The sequence below is a fragment of the Eufriesea mexicana genome, unplaced genomic scaffold, assembly GCF_001483705.2.
Source record: "Eufriesea mexicana isolate 0111107269 unplaced genomic scaffold, ASM148370v2 scaffold474474846, whole genome shotgun sequence".
Taxonomy (NCBI): domain Eukaryota; kingdom Metazoa; phylum Arthropoda; class Insecta; order Hymenoptera; family Apidae; genus Eufriesea; species Eufriesea mexicana.
This window is the reverse complement of record NW_016907973.1, coordinates 190,588-212,244: the sequence shown is the minus strand read 5'-3', so window position 1 is coordinate 212,244 and position 21,657 is coordinate 190,588. Positions and strand designations below refer to the sequence as shown.

Sequence of the window (21,657 nt, the reverse complement as noted above, 5' to 3'; positions counted from 1 at the left end):
TCATTATATATACATTTATATATTTGCTGTTTCTTGCTTTGCACAAATGCAAAGGATTAATATCTAGACTAGATTTAATATCATATATTAGAATTTTTGTAGTTCTATATATATAATATGTATTATGAATATTATTGACAAGAATTAGAATATAAAATAAAGTACAGAAAATTTGTAAAATTTTAGGTATGTATATGTAACATTGTTACTACTACAGTTATTACATATGATACATATGTGATTATGATTATAATTTACAGTGATAATTTTATAAATATTAAGTTGCTGTTAATAATTGATGCCATTGAGATGTAAAGAATAGGAGATTGATTTAATAATACTTATAAATATTTATAACTAAAAAAAAACTGTTGCCACGAATTTAATGACTTTATAAAAAATTATGAATTAAAGATACTATAAAATATTCTATTATTATTTTTGAATTAAAAATATTTAACAATGATTAATATTTTAATATAATGGCCAGGAAATGAAATATTGAAATAAATTTTGTTTGCACTGTATAAGATATATTTTAACAAAATTTTGTATAAATTATGTATAATAGTTTTTTCTTTTATATATGTTAAAACCAATTAATTATGTTATGTAATAAAAAAGGTTGGTACAATTGTTTATTTCAAAAGTGTTTATCTTATATTAAAATAGATAAAAATCATTTTTAAAATATTTTACTTTTTGTATGTTTAAAAATATTGTTTCGTTGTAATAATTGCTTTTATAAATAAATTTAACATTGAATTTATATTTATATAATATGTATGAATATATTTTTTTCAAGTATGTTGCTTGATGTAGTTAATTAGGACTGCAATTAATATGTCTCTACTAAATTTATATTATGCTTATATAATAATAAGATTAACAGCAACATTGATATATTTTAATATCTTTGTGATGAATATTTTATGACTGATAAATAATATTATTTACATAAGCATGACAAATTTATATGTTTTGTTAAAATTTGTTTTCACATTCTTTATATTATATATTGTTCTTTTTATTGGAACATAATGTATCATATAATTTCAATATGATACAGGATAAATAAAGTACTGTAATTTAATATTATTTGATACATAAAGTAATAACTCTAATGACATGATTATTTAAAATCAATAGATAGATGCTAAATGTTAAAAATTGATTGATATGTAATATTGTTAGAAATGATTGTTATATTCAATTTAATTGTAAGACTAATGTGTAAAGAAATTTCTTTAATTTAATAGAAAATATTAACATTTTCACAATCAGTAATTTCTTTATTTTTCGAGCTGATTGTAACAAATTTCAGACTGTATGAAAAAAAGTATAAATTATTAAATTTATTGTTAAGTACTATGGTTATTGTTCAGAAGAATTATTCATTACATTTTAATAGGATTTTGGGGTTTACAATTTTATATTGTTTCCTTTTTATTGTCAGTGCTTTACCAAATAATATAAATTTACACTGATAAATCAATAACTTTTGGAAAAACATAATTTTGCATCAAGAAGTATATTAATATAAAATTTGCTTTATTTTTTGTATGTATATAAAGTGTATAATAAACATATATTGCAATAGCGAAAAAATGAAAAATATATAAGTAATACAGATAAACATGAAAAATACATTGTAATGTAAAATGTATGGAATTATTATAGAAAATTTTTAGTTAAATGATGGTAAGAAATAAAGTAACATTATAATTTGTAACCATATTTTTGTATCCAACTTAATCCATCTACTGAAGATAATTTAGGAAAATATTCCAAACCAACATATCCATTATACCCTTCCTTTTCTAAAATAGAGAGAACATATTTATAATTTATTTCCCCAGAAGTGTCAGGTTCATGTCTATATGGAACTTGGGCAATTTGTACATGACCTACAAAATAAAAAAAAAAAATATTTTTAAGTTTTTGAGTTATTATATATTTAAAATAAATCATATACCTGTATATGGTAAAAGTTCTTTGATATTTTTTGTAATGTTGCCACAAATATGCTGCAAGTGAAAGATATCAAGTAGTAGTTTTAAATTAGGGCTGCTTATGTTCTTTACTACATTCAAACCTGCATAAAAATTATTTTTAATTATATTAAAAAAGATAATTATTTATTTCATTACAAATTTTTTTTTATATTGAACAATTACCTTTTTGGAAACTATTCATATAATAATTTGGTACAGTAATATTATTAATAGGTTCTATAAGAGCCACAATTTCTTCTTTTTGAAATTTCTCTACTGCATATAAAAGATTTTTTATATAAACATCATCATTAGTAATTGTTACTTCATTTACTTTGCCTGACATTACGTGAATTCTATAAAAAGTACAAAAGAAATCGAAAGATAGTTAAAAAGATGTTCATTAATAACATGATTAATTCAATCAAATTTCTTTTACCGTTTACAATTTAGAGCTTTTGCATATTCTATTGTTAAATCAATACTTTTCTTAAAGTTTTCTTCTTCTCCTGGTATCGCTGCAAACCCTAATTCTCCTTTTGAAACATCACCTATTTGCAATATATCCTAATATAAAATAATCATGTTTCTTATTATTTATACAATAATATAATTGTTAAGTACCTGTAAATACGTTTATAAGAATCTGTTCAACATTTGCATTTTTTTTAGCTTTCAATATATCTTCAATACATAAACCAAAAGGAAATCCACTTTCTACTGCTTTAAAACCAGCTTCTTTTGCTAATTTATATCTGTCAATAATAGATGGTGCCTCTGTAAACATAAATGATAAATTGGTGGCAAATTTTAGGCTCATATTGCTTAATTTTCTTTTGAAAAAAGATTTTCTCTTATAACTGATAGAAAAGACACTGTTAACCACTTAATATTATATAACTCTCCTTATCTTTATGAGAAAAGACTATTATCACTATTCATATAATGCTAAGAAATATTTTATATATTATTATATATACATATAACTTAAACTTAATTTTTATTAATTAAGATCCAGTTAAATATGTTTAATATTTTACAAATATTTACTTTTCTGTTTTATATTGCTTAAAAAAAAAATGTGTTGTTGATTAATTATAATAATTTATTATCATACTAATTATAATACTAACCTCAATAATAACATCATATAAGGAAAGGAAAGTTAAAGTTTTAAATAATTTTAATTAGTTATTTACGATTATTTATAGTAAAATTTATTGGATAAATGAAGGTTGTAAATAATACAATTTAATCTTCATATTTACTTAGTCCTTTCTAGTGAAATGAATGGTAAATGAATACTCATAATATTTAGAACTTTATTAAATGTATCTGTTAATTTTGGGGGCAAAATATAAAATTATATTTAATTTAATTCTCATATGTTTTCATTAAAAATAGCTGTATAAAATTATGTATGTAATGTGTAAATAGGTTAAGTGTTAATGTCATTTCTTTACAAATGTTCTTTTTTGAAGTTTAATACTAAGTCAGTGTAATATTATGATTATAAGTTAAACATAAGAATTAATGAGTAATTAAATATTTTATATATGCATATATGATGCTTTGTATGTTATCACTCGTCATCATCACGAACTCCACCACCTGGTACTTTTGGTCCTCCAGCTCGTTTTGCCATAATAATTTGATTGATTTTAAGTATAGTACATGCAACACCAACAGCATATTTTAAACCCCATTGTTTTGTTAAGAACAAATCCAAAATTCCAGCTGACACTGTGTCAATGATACCTGTTTTTTGCTATAAACAAATATATATGTTTCTTAATACATGGCATTTGTATTATGAAATTTGATTAAAAATTTAATAAATATGTACATTAATATCAAAACCATAATTATCTTTGCTTTGTACAGCATAAAGTTTAAACAGAATTTTTTCTGAAGCATGACTTCCACTGTTTTCTGCTAATGTTTTTGGAAAAACTTCCAGAGCTGTTGCAAATTTACGAACTGCATATTGTTCTAAACCTGGTAAAGTATCTGCATATTTACTAAGTTTTGCAGCAAGTTTAATTTCAGTAGCACCTGCTCCAGGAACAAATTTTCCATCTCTTGTTATTCCTTTGAACGTATTAACTCCATCATCAATAGCCCGTTCAATATCATCCATGTAATTTTCGGTAGATCCCCGAATAATTATGGTACTAACACGGCTATCTTTGCCACTTATTGTAAACTTTACCACTATAGTGTCTCCAACTTCGTCGATATATACTGAATCTGCATATCCCAGTTCTTCTTTCGATGGTGGAGTCTTAGGATGAAAATTATTAGTTATGTCCTTGTAACATTCTAAAAAAAATACAATTAGGAGATGAAATTATTTACCAGTTTTGAAAGTGCAATAGCACCAACAGTTTTGCATAATCTTCTAACATCAAATTTACTCGGTATACGAACAGCCATTAAATTATATTTATTCATGTAATGTAAAGCCATATCTCCAAATCTTCCTCCTGAAACAATTACAGTTGCTCCACTATCAGCAATTGCTTTTATCTGAGATTCTAATAAAGATTCTTCTCCTCTAGAAAATTTCATCAATTCATCTGCTGTCTTTATTAATACAGTTCCCTTTGTCTCAGTTTGCATAATGTCTACAGCACATGTATAGACAGCAATTTTAGCATTATCCTTTCTTGTAACATCTCCTTCAACTTGTCTTTTAAATACCATTCCCTGTACAACTTCTGAGCTAGATATTCCACTACCAAGTATTTTACAAACACGTACATTATCTACATTAAAAGTAGTCTTTTCTGGTAGAATAGATACACAAGCTTGTGTAACAAGAGAAGTAAGAAATTTCTCATTTCCATATTGTTTACTCATAATAGCTGTTTTAATCCCTACATTTATTTGTTTCTCATCTCGATAATCTTTTACTTCATAACAAACTAATGATGGTAGTATTTCCAAAACTTTCTCCAAGGAAGCTTCATAACCTTCAACTATCTCAGATGGAGTAATTCCCTGGTGTATAGAATGCATATATTCTTTTATTACATATACAATTTGTAAAATTAACAAATAATGTTAAAATTTTACCAAACGAAGCAATTCCTCTGCAGCCTCAAGAAGTGCTCCAGCAAAAATCATCACAAAATTAGTACCATCACCAACTTCTGCTTCTTGTATTTTTGATACCAAAACCAATAACTTAGCAGCTGGATGTTCAACTTCTAATTCATTAATAATTGTTGCAGCATCATTAGTAATAACCAATTTTTCAATGTGATTAATTATCATTTTATTCATGCCATTTGGACCATAAGCAGTCCTTACAGTTTGTGCAAGTTGCTTACATGCATTTATATTTCCATATACTGCTTCTTCCAAACCTGAGAAATACTAAAAGGAGAAAAAAAGAATTATATATTGATATTAACTTCTAATGAATTAAAATAAATTTAAAAATAAATATATTAGGATTTAGAGTAACAATTATAATTTGTTGTTTAAAATATCAAAATATAATTGGTCACAAAACTAGTATAATTTTAACTTTTATATTTTGTATCTAAAATAAATATATCTAAATCAACAAAAATATTTAATAATATATTAAAATATAGTACACAAATGCTAGAACATAAATTTTAAATTAAAATAACTAAAATAATAATTTTCTGTAAAAATTAATAGATTTAGTAGATTCTTTGTTTAACTATACGTTTTAAGCTGATTAATATATTAAAAAATACTTTTTACTAATGATACAAACTTGATTCTAGGTTTAATTCATATTTTAGACAAATTTATTATTTTTTTCTAGTATGTACTTTTTTCTATTTATATATCATCTTGGATGGTTCAATATTTTGCATTTGAATGATCATAAAGTTCTGCCAAAATCATTAGCTTAGTTTAATAATTTAAATTTGCAATGTGCCTGAATATTTTCGGAAATTAAAAATGTATTTTTCTCTATTTTATCTTACGTGTAACAATATATAAAATTATGTGCCACACCCTGTATCAGTATCTTATAAAAACATTTTGCGCTTACACGAGCTCCTTCTTTGAGCATTTGGGCCATGCCCGGTGCCTTTGGTACGTGTAAAGCCATGGTTTTTCAGAAAAATCAGAGGATTGTTATATTTCACGTGTAATTCAAGATTACTTTCAACTTTCCGGCAAACATTATAAAGAATCTAGATCTTTCTTCACAGTTATTATTACAGCGACATCTGTTAGCAATAATTATAATTTTACAATCATAAAAACTTTAGTGAATGAATACCCTTTTTTAATAAAGATATTAAATGAAATATTTTGTGAACAAATCACGATTTATTTAAACTTAAAAAGATATTTATTAAATATTATCACAGAAATCTTAGTGTTATCTGTCGTCACATTTTTTTACGAAAACCAGCCTTAAGGGATAGGCTAGAAGTATAAAACAGATAAAATTTAGAGGTACGTAAGAAAGAAAAATAATTCGTGCAGTATCATAAAACGTAGTACCGTGACGGAAATTGTTATTAAAAATTGGTAAATTAAATTCTATAATTTTAATTCTTCTCAAAATTATAAGTAAATAATTGAAAAAACTATTGTGTATTATATTTTATAAACATTTTTTAGAAAATTCTATCATCTTCATCTGTTATGGATATGGTGACCACAAATTTACAACAACAACGGCAAATCACAGAGCAGCTACGTCGCGAAGCTGCTTTAAAACGAATTACGGTTAGCAAAGCTGTTGAAGATATCATGAAATATATTACAGAACACGAACAAGAAGATTATCTATTGGTTGGTTTTTCATCACAAAAATCTAATCCCTTTCGTGAAAGAAGTTACTGTACCATTTTTTAAACTTGCATGTTTAAAATAAAAAACAAATTATTTTAATTTTGTCACTAAGTATTCGAATTTTTATATGTTTAACTTATTATATTATTAGAGTAGAATATTATGTCTACTATATTCTTAATATTCAAAGTTTTATTTACCTAATTTATCTTAATTCAAGTTATCATTGCTGTATTGTTTTTATGTATAAAAGGTATACTTTGATATTTATTTTATGTAAACATCAACCAAGTATTATTTACACATTCACAGCTTATATTTGAGAAATTACATAAATTTTCTAATGTTTTATTATAATGATTTTATTGATTTATAAATATACCACAAAATATATACGCACAAATATCTTTTAATATGTACTGATATTATATGTATACATGAAAGTGAAATGTTATTTTGTATACTGTTGGTCTTATAAAATATTGTAAGATTTTTTAAATGATATCATGAGAACATGTTATTCAACAAATAAAACATATAGTCTATTTTTCATTAAATCCCTATAATTAGAGTTGGAATTAGATATTTTAAATGCCTATGTATATCCATTGTATTTTTATATAATTTATTTTGCTAACTATTCTTACATAAACATGCTTACAGAAAAATGCACTTATAAATTTTTAATTGAGAAATAAACAGATGTTATAAAAAATAAAAATTTTAGTTTTTATTATAACTTTATTATATTTATATTAATATATATTAGAACAATATATATAGAGATAGCATAATATTCGTGTGTGTATGTAAGGATTATTTGACTTTTTGTAAAACAATATTAAATGTTTAACATTTTTAAATAATGATCAAATAATATTTCAAAATAGTTTAATTTTATGAGAAATTATATGTGTATTAAGTTTGAAAATTAATGCTATTAAAATAAAAGTTATAAATGTAACCTGAAATAAAATGTAACCTTACCACTTTATAACTTGTGATTATATGTAGATAATTTGACAGGAAATTAATAAAAAGTGTTAATTATATAAACATTCAGGTAAATTTAAATTATATTCACTTATATGTTATGATTATTTAGATAACAACATATAAAAATATATAATATTTTTATTTATATCTTTACTTGTAGATATCAAATATGTTTTCAATTAATTTAGTAACTTTGGATAGTTATCAATCAATTCCAATTCCAGAATTGGATGTGACATTTTCAAACTTCCGAGGAAATGAAATCAAACAAGTTCCAGTTATTAGAATATTTGGATCTACTATTTCTGGTATACCATAATTTATTTATTTAATTTATTGATAAATATCTAAGTAATAATTAGTTTTCTTTTAATTATGTTAAGGAATAAAAACATGTGTACACATTCATGGAGTATTTCCATATCTGTATATACCATGTATAGTAAATAACAATACTGATAGCTTTATGTATAAATTGGCAGCAGCAATAGATTCTGCGATAAATGTATCTTTGGGATCCGCAGTGTCTAATACTCAACATATTTACAAAATTCAACAGGTTTCTGGAATGTAAGAGAATTAAATATATTACACACACTAATTCATATTAATAAATTTGATGGAATAAAGTATTTGTTTCAGTCCACTTTATGGATATCATGAAAAGGAACATTTGTTTTTTAAAATATATTTTTATAACCCAGTTATGATCAAACGCGCAGCGGATTTATTACAAGTATATATTTGTATTTATAATTGTTTTTATTCTTTGATCAAAGAATGGAGAAATAAATGTGAACATTCTGTTCTAGAATGGTACAATACTGAATCAGAGCTTACAACCACATGAAGCACATATACCTTTTATTTTGCAATTTATGATTGATTACAATCTTTATGGTATGAGTCTAATAAACTTGAAAAATGTTAAATTCAGGCAGTGCATACATACAAAATCAAAAGAAAATTTTCAAAATGAAAGCTTATTAAATTTATTTGATTCACAAAATTTCCTTCCTGCATCTATTCTTAATCAAAGTATCTGCAAATTGGAAGTAGATGCACAAGCATATGAAATACTTAATAAACAAGAAATTCACAATGGTATAGATTTAAATCCTGGTATTGCAACCATTTGGAATGAAGAAAAATACAGAAGAAAAGCAAAATGTTTACAGAGTGTTGAATCACAGTTGTTATATACTAATATTGAAGATAGAATTTATGATTTAACAGAGAATGATATTTATCAAGAAAAAAGATTAATAGAAAGATTAAAATCTGCGTCACAGGTATAGTATTAGATAATATTAACACTGATATAGTTTATTAATATAAGATTACTGTGTAAATTTTTTCATTAAAATAGGATAATTTAAATTAATTTATTCTCTAGATAAATGAAAATGTAACACCACTAATATCAAAAACATCAAATTACCCCCTAGAAGTAGAAAATGAAGATAATTCATTTGGTGCTTTACGTGTTTCAAATCATTTTAAATCTTCAGAGTTAAATAAACAAAATAAAAATGAAACATCGCTAAATAATGATTTGTTAGAGTTTGAGAAATCTGTGATAAATGAAAGTTTACATCAAGATAAAACGATAGAAAATAGTATTTGTAAGTAACAATATATTACAAATATAAATATCATAAACAAATTTTTTAAATGTTATTTTCTTTTGTTATACATGTATAATAACTCATATAAATATTTCTAGTGGATTCAGAAGATATGTATTTAGTCGAAATATTAGCTGACTTAGTAGAAGAAACTGAAGAAAACAAAATTGTAGATAATGATAGTATGTTAGGCTCTCAGTTCTCCATGTTGAATGATCAAATCAAGGAGGATAATGAAGATGATGAAATTGAAGATTTGAACATTACTAGTTTGGATTTAGATAGTCTTAGTTCATGGAATTCAATTATTACTGAAAATGAAACTAAAGAAAATGAAGATTATAAAAAAACAGATTGCAAAACTGAACATAATACTGAAAGTACTTCTTTAATGGATTTTCCTCAGTATGATGGTTCCAATGATATGATTTTGAAATGTGAAAAGCAATTGTCAAAGTGGCATACTAAAAATGAAATGAGGAAGAAGAAAAAAGTATATACAAAATTAAAAAAATATATGTTGCATTTCTTTAATAACAGAAGTAGGACATTGAATGAAATAAAGTTTATAAGCATTCAAATAAATTTTAACCATTTGCAAAATGAGTTAGTACTTTTAAAAACAATTATGTCTGATATCATATTACCTAAATATTTCACATCTTACCAAACACAAATTCCACAATTTAAAAGCAAACATAGCAAAATAGTACAAATTAATAGAAGGCAGCTATCATGTTACAACAATATGAATTTATATAAATTAGACCATCAAGATTTAGATGTTTATGACGTTGATGAAATTGAAAATACATTAACAATAAATAATTATAAACATTTAAAACATACAACAGATTTTGGAAGCGATTTTAATCAAATGAAATATAATAAATCATTTTATATGATTAATAGTATTTTAAACAAATTAAATACACCAGCACTTGATGGTAATATTATTGATAGCTCTAGTGATTCTGATTTAGATCAAGATATTACTGTTAATAAGGAAGAGAGATGCATTTGTGTTCTTAAATCATGTATGAAATCAAAAAGTGACAATAATGTTATTAATATTTCATTGAATAAACGAAAGCATGAATCAGAAAATCCAAATTTACAATCTTTGTGCAAACGACGTAATATTATTCCAAATTATTCACAAAATGAACCATATCATACTCCAACTAAACTAAAAACTGTACACAATTCATGCCCTGTTTCAAAAAAATATTCTCCACTCAATATAAAAATAATATCTCCAAAAAAGGATAAAAGTACTGAAAATAATGAATCTTGTAGTTCGAAAGTTAGTAGTACCACTTTGAAATGGAGCAACCAACATTTGAAAATGAATTCATTTCACGAGAAAATAAATAATTTTATTTTAGAGGCAAATCAGAGTAAGTAGTAAACTATTATTATAAATTATTAAAGATATATCAAATACTTTATCATGTCTTTTTCAGCACTCTTTATAGAAAACAAAACTTTAAATACTAACAGTACACATACAATTATTTATAATAAGCATAAAGACAGGTAAATGTAATAAACCTAACTATATTTTTGTTTTATGAAAAATATAATACTTAAAATTTTCAATATTAACAGTACAAACACAGAAGAAAAGTTAATTGATCTAGAAAAGAAGGATAATGCATTAAGAACAGATATTAAAACACAAGTTATCTGTAAAAATAACAAAGATGTACGTAAGAGATTAAGTTTTGTGAATACCAATATAGAAGAAATTAGTCCTTTAAAGGATAACACAGATAAATATTGTTTTAACAAATTATCTTTGAGAGAAAAAATATTAAATGATACTGACAAAAGCAATGATTCTGCAATTAGTTTTATAATGAACTCTATTGATAATAAAAATTCTATACAGTCAGATATGAAAGAAGATGAGAAAGTGAATTATAAACATGATTTACCAAGTACATCAAAGACTAATGTACATTTGTATGTAGATAATGTTTCAAATAAAATATCACTAATGAACAGAAATACAGATGAAGGCAATATTTATAACATGACATATACACAATATCTTAATAGAAAATTAGAATTTGAATTAAATACTTCAAATATTACATCATTAGAAAGTACAAGTGGTGTTATAAAAACTAAATTAATTATTATTACAACTAAATTTAATCCACCAAGTAAAGAAAGAATTATAAACTCAATGAAAACATACAATATTTTAACATCAAAATATAGTATACCATTCTTCAGTAATAAAGTTGATTTTATAAAGTTCAAGCAAGGTGGAAATTTAAGTAATAGCATTTACAATATAACTCCATTTAAATGTAGCTTGGATAGAATTACAGGTATTAACCTCTGGCGTCGGGTGAAAATAAACGAATTTTATCCTTCTGGTTCAAGCATAAAATCTTGCAATATAAAAAAAGTTTTAGCTGGGTTCAATGTCTTAATAATTCATTCTATTATTCAGCCACCAACATTAAAAAATGTTAAAATTTGGTTACAAACCAAAAAGTATTTATTAAAAAAAAACAGTTTACAGAAAGGAATAAAAGACAATATTGATATTCTAAAAAACGCAAAAGAAGATGATATATTTAGAAAGACACCTACTGATAATCATTCACAGTATTCTAATAATTTAGAGTATTCAAATAGATGTAATAGTTTCAACTTTTCTTTACGAAAAATACTGGAAAATCCGCTGTTATACAAAAATAATGATACACAACATCCAGGCATTTCATGTGGACAAATTGAATATTCTCTAAAAGAATATAGTGGTGGTATAGAAAATGAAAATGTTCAAAATGCCAAGGGTCTAACTGTGGTAACTATTTTACTCTGAAAATTTCAATTTGTTTATAAAGTAATATTATCATATCAATTATTTAAATTTTTTTATTTAAACGATTACAGCATCAATATTTGACAATATTAGCAGTAGAAATACATATTATTACACGTGATAAATTACTTCCTGATCCAGATCATGATCCAATTGAAGGAATATTTTATGCTATTTATAATGATGTTCCACTGTCTCAAAAAATTGAACAAATAGAACATGGTATGGATTAAAATCATTGTTTCTTTACCATAATTTTTTAAAATAATAACGGATAAAGATAAATATAACATTATTTTAGGTGCTATACTTGTAAATTCATCTATACAAAATTCAAAAGTAAAAGATATACATTCAACTAGTACATGTATTACATCATATGTATCGAGTGAAGAGGATTTGCTGAATAGCCTTATAATATTAGTTAGACATTGTGATCCAGATATTTTAATTGGTTGGGAAATAGAATCTCTTTCATGGGGATATATTTTTCATAGAGCTTCTGTTATTGGTTTACACGATTTTACGCAACAAATTTCAAGAATTTTAAATACTGTTCCAACATCCAAAAAGCAGATATCTGATAAAAATAATTTTAATGATGTAAAAATACCAGGTCGAATTATTCTTGATGTTTGGAGAATAATGCGTCACGAAGTAGCATTATTAAGTTATACATTTGAAAATGTTATGTATAATGTCATGCATGAAAGAATTTCATGTCCTACTTTTAAAATTTTAACAGCTTGGTGGAATTGTAAAAATGTAACAATACAATGGAGAATTGTTACTCATTACATCATAAGAGTTGTGGGTACATTGAGAATATTAATTCATCTTGATATCATTGGTTTGCATTACTTATTATTTTTTCACTCTGTTGCATAAAGTACCATCATTTTCTACATCATAATTTATTAATATTTTAGGTCGAACATGTGAGCACGCACGACTTTTTGGAATACAATTTTATGAAGTTTTCTCAAGAGGTTCTCAGTTTCGAGTAGAGTCAATGATGTTAAGACTGGCAAAACCTCTGAATTATATTGCAGTTTCACCCTCTATACAACAGAGAGCACGAATGCGCGCTCCAGAATCTTTACCACTTATTATGGAACCACAATCTGCATTCTATACTGATCCATTAATTGTTTTGGATTTTCAAAGTTTATATCCAAGCATTATTATTGCTTATAATTATTGCTTTTCTACATGTTTAGGTCGTGTAGAGCATATTGGCCAGTAAGAATAGCATCAATATTTATATATTTATATATTTATAATAAGAAGTACAATGTATAAATATGTCATTTTGATTACTCTTAGTTATGAGCCATATGAATTTGGTGCAACAACATTAAAAATAAAAAAGGATACTGTTAAAAAATTATTGGGGAAAATAAATTTTGCACCTTGTGGTGTAGCATTTGTAAAACCAGAAATACGTATGGGAATATTACCACGTATGCTTACAGAAATTTTAAATACCCGCATTATGGTGAAGGAGTCTATGAAACTTCATGGAAATAAAAATCACACATTACAACGTATTCTTCATTCACAGCAATTAGGTCTTAAATTAATTGCAAATGTGACTTATGGTTATACAGCTGCTAATTTTAGTGGCAGAATGCCTTGTATTGAGGTATGGTAGACGTATATTATATAATATCTATATTAATTTTTTTACAAGATATATTTATAGTTATCATAAATTAAGATAGGAGACAGTGTTGTTAGTAAAGGAAGGGAAACATTAGAACAAGCAATTAAAATAATAGAATCTACACCTAAATGGGGAGCTGAAGTTGTTTATGGTGATACAGATTCATTATTCATTCTTTTACGTGGAAAAACAAGAAAAGATGCATTTGCAATTGGAGCTGAAATTGCTAATACCATTACTGCAGCTAATCCTCCACCTATAAAACTTAAATTTGAAAAAGTTTTACAACCATCAATATTACAGGTAATGTTTTATTAATATTTAATGAATAAAATAACATCAAATTTTATCATGTTTAGACTAAAAAGAGATATTGTGGTTATATGTATGAATCTCCAGACCAAAAAGAACCTGAATATTTAGCAAAGGGTATTGAAACTGTTCGTAGAGATGGTTGTCCAGCTGTAGCTAAGGTGAATAAAATCAAATTATTTCTAAAATGCTGAGCAAAATATCAAATACTAATTTTAAATTTCAGATACTTGAAAAAACATTAAAAATCTTATTTGATACAAAGGATCTCTCCTTAGTTAAACTATATGTCACTAGACAATTTGATAAAATTTTACGTAAAAAAATATCACTTCAAGATTTAACCTTTGCAAAAGAATTTCGTGGCTTGCATGGTTATAAAACTAGTGCTTGTGTACCTGCTTTAGAATTAACACGAAGGTTGATGCGCAAAGATCCAAGGGAAATCCCCCGTACTGGTGAAAGAGTCCGATATATTATAGTAGCTGGAGCACCAAATCAGCCATTAATTCAATGTGTACGAACTCCAATTGAAGTCATTTCAGATGAAGGCTTAACTCCAAATTCAATATATTACATAACAAAAGTTATTATACCACCTCTTAATCGATGTTTAAATTTAATTAATATTGATACTAATGCATGGTATAACGAATATTATATTTTATATTTAAATATTATACTCGTAATTTTTGTTCCAAAACATTAATGTTTTCTTATTTTTAGGTATAGAGAAATGATCCATCGTGAAACACCTGATAAAGTAGTTACTTTGTGCATGAACAATCAGAAACAGACTATTCGGCAGTTTTTTAGTACTGTTGTATGTGCTGCTTGTGGAAATCAAACGCAAAGAGATATCTGTATTAATTGTGTAGCAAAGCCAAGTCAAACAGTTACTATTTTACATGAAAAATTACGATGGTTGGAACGTACTCATCATGAACTTACTATGGTGTATATAAAGTTTCCATATTTTATTTTTTCTACTGTATTATTCTACTGTTTTAGTAAAATAAAAATATATATTTTTCTTTCAGATGTGTCAGTGTTGTACTGGTTATTTAGATGAACCAAAATGTGAATCTCTAGATTGTCCAGTTTTATATCGCTTAATGGAAGCTAGGAGAGATCTTGTCCAAATACCTTATTTACATGATATTATTAACAATGACGATAATTTCTCTATCGAAAGGAGAAATATAGGAAAACAATTTGTATTTTATTAGATAAATGAAATATACATCATATTAATATACATTATTATAAAATTATCTATAAGATAGAGCATAAATTAAATAGCATTTTCTTTTTAATTCATCGCGTATGTTAATTACTGTAATATCTTAAAGAGTAATAAAAGTAATCATACATAATATCCAAATATCTACAAAATATGATTTGAACAAAAACTTACTTAGTATGTCACCAGATAGCGTAGTGATTGGTTAATATCATTATTTGTCTAACTATATTATGTGTTCATATTCGATGGTTTGTGATTTTTTGTGAAGAAAGAGTACTGTACTGCATATTTCATTAAAACGTACAATTAATTTATTGAATTACGATAAGTTATACTTTTCAATTTTGACAGATATATTAATATAAAATTTATATGACTATCGAAATATGAATTCTTATTGAAAATTTGGTTTAGTGTTATGTTAATTATATGGAGTTTCTCCCGCGCAGTGTTACTTTAAAAATAAGTAGTTTTGTGATTAAACAATAACCTATCGAATTAAAAAAATTTGTTATTTTTTTGTACACTTTTATCTATACTATGCAAAAGAAAATATATATTGTGTTATTTGAAATGGAATTTTTTAATTACATTGTCATGTATTAACACTACAATTTCTCATTCTGTCGATCGTTTTGATTATAAAATAGGTATAAACTGAGGTGGAAGTAGTTTTCAAATATGTATTTGTAAGAAAACGAAGTTCATACGGTACCTTTAACTTTAAGATATATTTCATTTTATACATATATATATATTAAATACAGTCAATGGAATATACGTACAAATTAGTTAACTAAATTACGTATATTCCATTGATTGTATTTTACATATATTTATTATAATTATTACGCATACATAAATTTACTTTGTTAAATTTTATACTTATATAAATTTATATTAAAAGATAGTATAAATTTTATCATTTTTTGTATTATTTATATGTAAAAGTATTATTAGATATTAGTTGTTTATTTATTATGCATTAAAAATCAGTTTATTAAATTGTAGTATACATCATGTCATCAAAGCGCAATAAGTCATCTCAACTTAAGATTTGCTGCTTCTGCGGGTTATCACAGAATAATGAATTGGAATTTGGAAGATTTTATGAACATGGTGAAATTGTTACACATTATTATTGTTTGGTACATAAATAATAAATAATGTATATATAATATACATACATATATATACATATATATATATATATGTTTAATAGTTCAACATAATATCTTATAGCTTTTATCATCAAATATGCAACAAAGGGGAAAGGATGATCAAGGTATTTTAGGATTTCTAAAAAAAGATATGCAAAAGGAAATTCGTAGAGGGAAAAAATTGGTAAATAATTATATATAAATAATAGAAGAAAGTATTCAGAAAGTTATTACCTTATGGTTTTAATTCAAAGGTATGTTCATATTGTAAGAAAACTGGTGCCACTTTGGGGTGTTGTAATGTAAAATGTAAAAAAATATTTCATTATCCATGTGGGCTAAGGGCTGGAACCTTAAATCAGTTTTTTGGTGAATTTAGGTATATTATATTTATATATTATATTATATTTATATTAATTTTGTCAGTTTTAACTTTTTAAAGAACAAATTATTCATTGTAATACATTATTAGGTCATATTGTAAACGTCACAGACCAAAGCAGAAAATAGATACTGCGGTAAAAGATAAATTAGCAAAAACTAACGAAGTAGTATGTTATATATGTTATGATCAAGTGGATCCACGTGATATAGTTAGTACAATGTGGGCTCCGTGCTGTAAAAAAAATGCATGGTTTCATAGAAAATGTGTTCAAGTAAGATAATTAATAATTCATAAGGAAGTTCTTACATTTTTCATTGTATAAGAATATACACTGAATTTTCAAAAAATTTATTTTAGGAACTTGCTATGAGTGCTGGATATTTTTTTAAATGCCCTTTATGTAATGATAAGAAATTATTTCAAAAAGCAATGTTGGAATTTGGTATTTTTATTCCAAGTCAGTAAGTAAAAAATACAATTTGTGTACTTTGTAATAAAATATTAGATAAAAAAAGCTGATTATTTCAATATTCTTTTTTTTTTTTAGAGATGCTTCTTGGGAACTTGTACCTAATGCATTTCAAGAACTTTTATATAGACATGATCAATGTGATGCTCCAATATGTCTTTGTCCCAAAGGTAGAAAATATACAGGTTCTCATGCGTAAGTAAAACAATATTTTATTTCTATTTACAAAATGTGATAAAATTTTTTATTTTTTTTTTTTTATTGTAATTTTATTATTTCATAGAAAATGGAAATTAGCTCTTTGTCGAACTTGTGGTTCTCAAGGAATTCATGTGGCTTGTGGAGAGTTAAAATGGCCTAATTCTGTTTGGGAATGTGTAGAGTGCATTTCTATTCTAGGTAAACAATTAAAAATTTTTTGATTGAAGTTTATAAGAAAGGAACCTTTTATTAAATTTTAATTTATGTTTTTATATAGGTAAATCTAAAGAAATTGCTAGTTCAAGTACAATAAGAGATAATTTACAGTATGTATTTTTTGTTAAATTTAGTACAATTTTATAAAGTTAAAATTAATATAAAATTATTATAAATGTAATAACTTGCTTTAGGAATGTTTCTGATTCTGAAGATTCTGATAGTGATATTTCTGTTGGTAAAGATTCACCTATACCATTCACATCAAACTTACCATTTATAAGCTCTACACCTCAGATGTCAATGAGTAAAGAACATTCTGGTCCTCGAACTTTGAAATTAAAACAACTTCAAGAAACTAGAGAAATGCAAAAGTCAGTATTTAAAAACTATAAAATATTAAAATATAAGTATATCATATCTGATTTATTTATTCTAATAAAAGTGTTTTAATATTAAAAATGATATAGCAACAACAAGCAACAAACTAGTGAAAGTGTAAATATGACATTAAATTCAGCAAATATGGAGCAGCATAACTTGTCTGCAAGTAACAAAGAAGTTTTTATGAATATATCAAGTTCGGTAACAGATCCAATATTATATAATGATGCAAATAGTTTCAATTCTTCAATTCGACATTTCAAATCACGATTGGATAAAGAAGCGAATAACATTATTATGCTTGATAGAGATGATAATACTATAGAGGCAAATATTAAAATCTATAAATTCGAATTAAATGAATTTTAAGAATATTAAAAAAATTTTTTTATAAATTTATAAACTATATATATTTTACAGGTAACTAATTGTACTCCATTAAATGATACTGAAGATAATAAAAACAAAAAAGATAATTTATCTCAACATAAAAGCAGTATTATACATAATTCTAGCCCGTCAGAAATAGGAAAATTGTTACAAGAAAATTATTTAAGTCAGAATGATAGTAATCATTGTTTGATAAATAATTTAAATGTAACTGAATTTGATAACTTAAAGAAATACAGTTTACAAAATGAAATAAAGTCCAATGTTTCGGATGATATAATAAAATTGAACCAAAAAACTGAATACTCTTGTAATGATTTTGTTTCAAATATTAAAATTACAAATGTAGTTTCATTGGCACCAAAAGAATTTGAGAATGTATTACCTGTTGAAAAAGAGCAAAAAATTAACAAACAAATGTTACAAAGCAACAAGGAATTAATAAATAGTAACGCAATACCGCAACCTTTATGTTATGAACATGATATTTTAGAATCAAATTTAAAAAGAAAACACGATAAGACTACGTTGGACCCGGTTATTTCATTCATAAATGAATCTAAAAAAATGAAAAAGAATAATAGTGTATCGGAAGAAACATCAAAATCATCTAATAAAAATAATTTACAAATTAGTAATAACAATGAGGACAATACTTCTGTAAATGAATTTAATTTACAGAATAAAGAATTGCATATTCAAGTTAAACAAAATTGCAATATTGATAAAAACATACAGTATATACCTAGTACAAAATGTTCATTACAAATGAATGTATCAAATAATGTAGTAAATAATAAAACTGAAACACTTACAATTTTAACAAATGAAGAACAAACTTGCTCAAATATGAATATCACAAATGGCACAAACAAAATATTTGAAAATTTAAAAATTGATAATAAGATAAAAAATGTAAGTAAAAATATAGTTAAATTGTATATTTTTTATAATCTCTATACCCTGTACAGCATAATTCATATTAATATTGAATATAATCAAATATTGAAAAAAAAGTGAGATTAATAATTCTTAAATTGTTCTTTTGTTTACAATGCATTTTTAAATACTCTATCATTAAAGAAATAATAGTTACTAAAAAATAATTATTTATAATGTTAGTGTTACATGTTTCAATTTAAGGATTAATTTTAAGGAGAAGTAGGGTATGGGGATTGTGTGTATTGACAAAAATTTCCCTGTACCTTTTCTTCAATATATCATTTGCAATTCTAACAGTGTGATGGGGATACAGGCACCATTCCTATTGTTGACTCAAGGAATAGAAGTACCACAAATGAGACAAAAAGCAATTATGTTGAAAAATCTATCAGAACAAACCATTCAAAATCAAAAAAATTACAAATATCAGAGCAATGGAAATGTCAAAATGATGTTGAAATGTAAGTATTATAAATTATCCTCAATTCTTATATTTTTGTATAATAAAAATTTATCAGAATTAAATGTTATTGTTTATACTCCATATGGATAAAATATTTGGTAAGTAATGTCATTGTATTTTTATATTAAGGAGATATAATGTTTTGTAAATTATAGGGCCATGTCAAAATATAGGACATCAAATAACAAATTCAACAATATATGCTGGCAAGAAAAAAGTAAAACCACAGATTGTAATTACTCTCGATTGATACCAGAATATGTATGCTTACGTGATCTTAAATTTCGTGTACATAATATAAATAATCTACAGGTAAATATTTTTCAAATAATAATAATATATTATTAATATTATTATATGTTTAAGTACTGTATAAAATGCCTACATGGTTACAATTCTTTTCACACAGATGATCTTATATGATAAATTTTCTGTAAATATTAATATGGAATGTGTAACTTCTATAGAGAAGAATACTACATTTAATGCGTCAATGAAAAAAACTGTACAGCAAAATATTTTTAAACCACAAAATGAAACTTTTCCAAATTTTAGATCTGGAAACATTTTACAAAATATTTCATCTGATTGTAATAAAGATAAAAGCACATGCATCTTTGTTAATGAACAATCTAAAAATTATCATGATGATACAAAGGAGAATCTAGATCCAGTAACAACAATTCCTTGCAAAAATATATCAGATAATTTATTAATGAACACGACATTAATTACAAATAATATAAATGTTTCTATAAGTAACAATAATCAAAATGAGAATAGAAATTTGACGGTATCTGTATCTAAAACAATTGAAAACAATGATGGAGGACGAAGTCATGAAAATATCAATTTGGTTGACAATATTGAAACTAGTTTCGATGCCACCACAAGTCATAACGATTATTATAATAAAAGCGTTAGTAATATAAAACCAAATATACAAAATTTAAATTTTGATACAAACAGTACACGTGAAATACATTGCATAGAAAAAGGTTTAGAAAATGATTCTTATAATTCAACAGAATTAGTTCGACGTGTATTATTTCCTGAAAATCGTATTAATAACAAACCCGAAAATATAAATGAAACAGATTTTAAAGTAAGTATTGACTTAAAGAAAATAAAAAGTTTTGTTGATAATAATCCAGATTTGTTTTCAAAATATAAAAAGGAAAGTAATGAATGGTGCATTGAACAAACAAATTTTTTAAGAAAACGAAATAATATACAAGAAAGATTTAATTTATCAGAACATATAAAAAATTCGGATATAGATAAATCAAAACATATTGAGAACATTATTTATACTTAAATATTGAATAACAGAATTGATAAATCATAATACTAAAACTATCAAAAATATTGAAATTACTGAAAAAAATTCGATACACTAAACAACGTATATTAGTATTTCCTTTAATTTGGAACGTGATCTAAAGTGCACTAGCAAAAAATTTTTAAAATAATATATTTTCGATAGATATTACGATATAAATATGTAAATAGAAAAATAATATTTTAAAGCTTAAAAAATATTTGTTTAAGAAATGCTAAAAAACG

General features: G+C 24.6%; 5 protein-coding genes across 6 annotated transcripts; 3 read left to right on the top strand and 2 right to left on the bottom strand.

Annotated features, from left to right (window-relative positions):
• Positions 1 to 1,719: 1,719 nt before the first annotated feature.
• Positions 1,720 to 2,850, bottom strand: Gip (hydroxypyruvate isomerase-like protein Gip). The gene is made up of 5 exons (XM_017904535.1): positions 2,619 to 2,850; positions 2,434 to 2,545; positions 2,178 to 2,350; positions 1,976 to 2,095; positions 1,720 to 1,907 (listed from the first exon to the last, which is right to left on the bottom strand). The coding sequence occupies exons 1-5, from the start codon at positions 2,812 to 2,814 to the stop codon at positions 1,720 to 1,722; spliced, it is 789 nt and encodes a 262-aa protein (XP_017760024.1). The 5' UTR covers positions 2,815 to 2,850.
• Positions 2,851 to 3,296: 446 nt separating this feature from the next.
• Positions 3,297 to 6,160, bottom strand: CCT8 (chaperonin containing TCP1 subunit 8). The gene is made up of 5 exons (XM_017904248.1): positions 6,034 to 6,160; positions 5,073 to 5,375; positions 4,353 to 4,997; positions 3,841 to 4,278; positions 3,297 to 3,762 (listed from the first exon to the last, which is right to left on the bottom strand). The coding sequence occupies exons 1-5, from the start codon at positions 6,091 to 6,093 to the stop codon at positions 3,577 to 3,579; spliced, it is 1,632 nt and encodes a 543-aa protein (XP_017759737.1). The 5' UTR covers positions 6,094 to 6,160; the 3' UTR covers positions 3,297 to 3,576.
• Positions 6,161 to 6,274: 114 nt separating this feature from the next.
• On the top strand, positions 6,275 to 6,851 carry Ggamma1 (guanine nucleotide-binding protein subunit gamma-1). Of its 2 annotated transcripts, none has more exons than XM_017904555.1 (2): positions 6,275 to 6,446; positions 6,615 to 6,851. In XM_017904555.1, the coding sequence occupies exon 2, from the start codon at positions 6,639 to 6,641 to the stop codon at positions 6,849 to 6,851; it is 213 nt and encodes a 70-aa protein (XP_017760044.1). In that variant the 5' UTR covers positions 6,275 to 6,446; positions 6,615 to 6,638. The 2 variants fall into 2 exon arrangements, with proteins under 2 accessions (XP_017760044.1, XP_017760038.1); XM_017904549.1 differs by having other exon boundaries at positions 6,444 to 6,521.
• A 1,102-nt stretch (positions 6,852 to 7,953) lies between these two features.
• On the top strand, positions 7,954 to 15,464 carry DNApol-zeta (DNA polymerase zeta catalytic subunit). The gene is made up of 17 exons (XM_017904155.1): positions 7,954 to 8,092; positions 8,168 to 8,354; positions 8,427 to 8,520; positions 8,597 to 9,076; positions 9,181 to 9,409; positions 9,511 to 10,812; positions 10,879 to 10,951; positions 11,024 to 12,239; positions 12,329 to 12,479; positions 12,559 to 13,107; positions 13,187 to 13,499; positions 13,584 to 13,902; positions 13,978 to 14,226; positions 14,283 to 14,396; positions 14,462 to 14,880; positions 14,962 to 15,190; positions 15,276 to 15,464. Exons 1-17 carry the CDS (start codon positions 7,954 to 7,956, stop codon positions 15,462 to 15,464), a joined length of 6,252 nt encoding a protein of 2,083 aa, XP_017759644.1.
• A 269-nt stretch (positions 15,465 to 15,733) lies between these two features.
• On the top strand, positions 15,734 to 21,491 carry LOC108550400 (putative uncharacterized protein DDB_G0282133). The gene is given in 17 exon segments (XM_017904144.1): positions 15,734 to 15,781; positions 16,493 to 16,629; positions 16,724 to 16,825; positions 16,896 to 17,020; positions 17,114 to 17,297; positions 17,384 to 17,487; positions 17,574 to 17,690; positions 17,779 to 17,894; positions 17,974 to 18,022; positions 18,107 to 18,286; positions 18,383 to 18,623; positions 18,717 to 19,601; positions 19,926 to 20,089; positions 20,247 to 20,403; positions 20,501 to 21,094; positions 21,182 to 21,393; positions 21,395 to 21,491. Coding segments are annotated over 16 exon segments (3,456 nt in total). The 5' UTR covers positions 15,734 to 15,781; positions 16,493 to 16,500.
• The last annotated feature ends 166 nt before the right edge of the window (positions 21,492 to 21,657 follow it).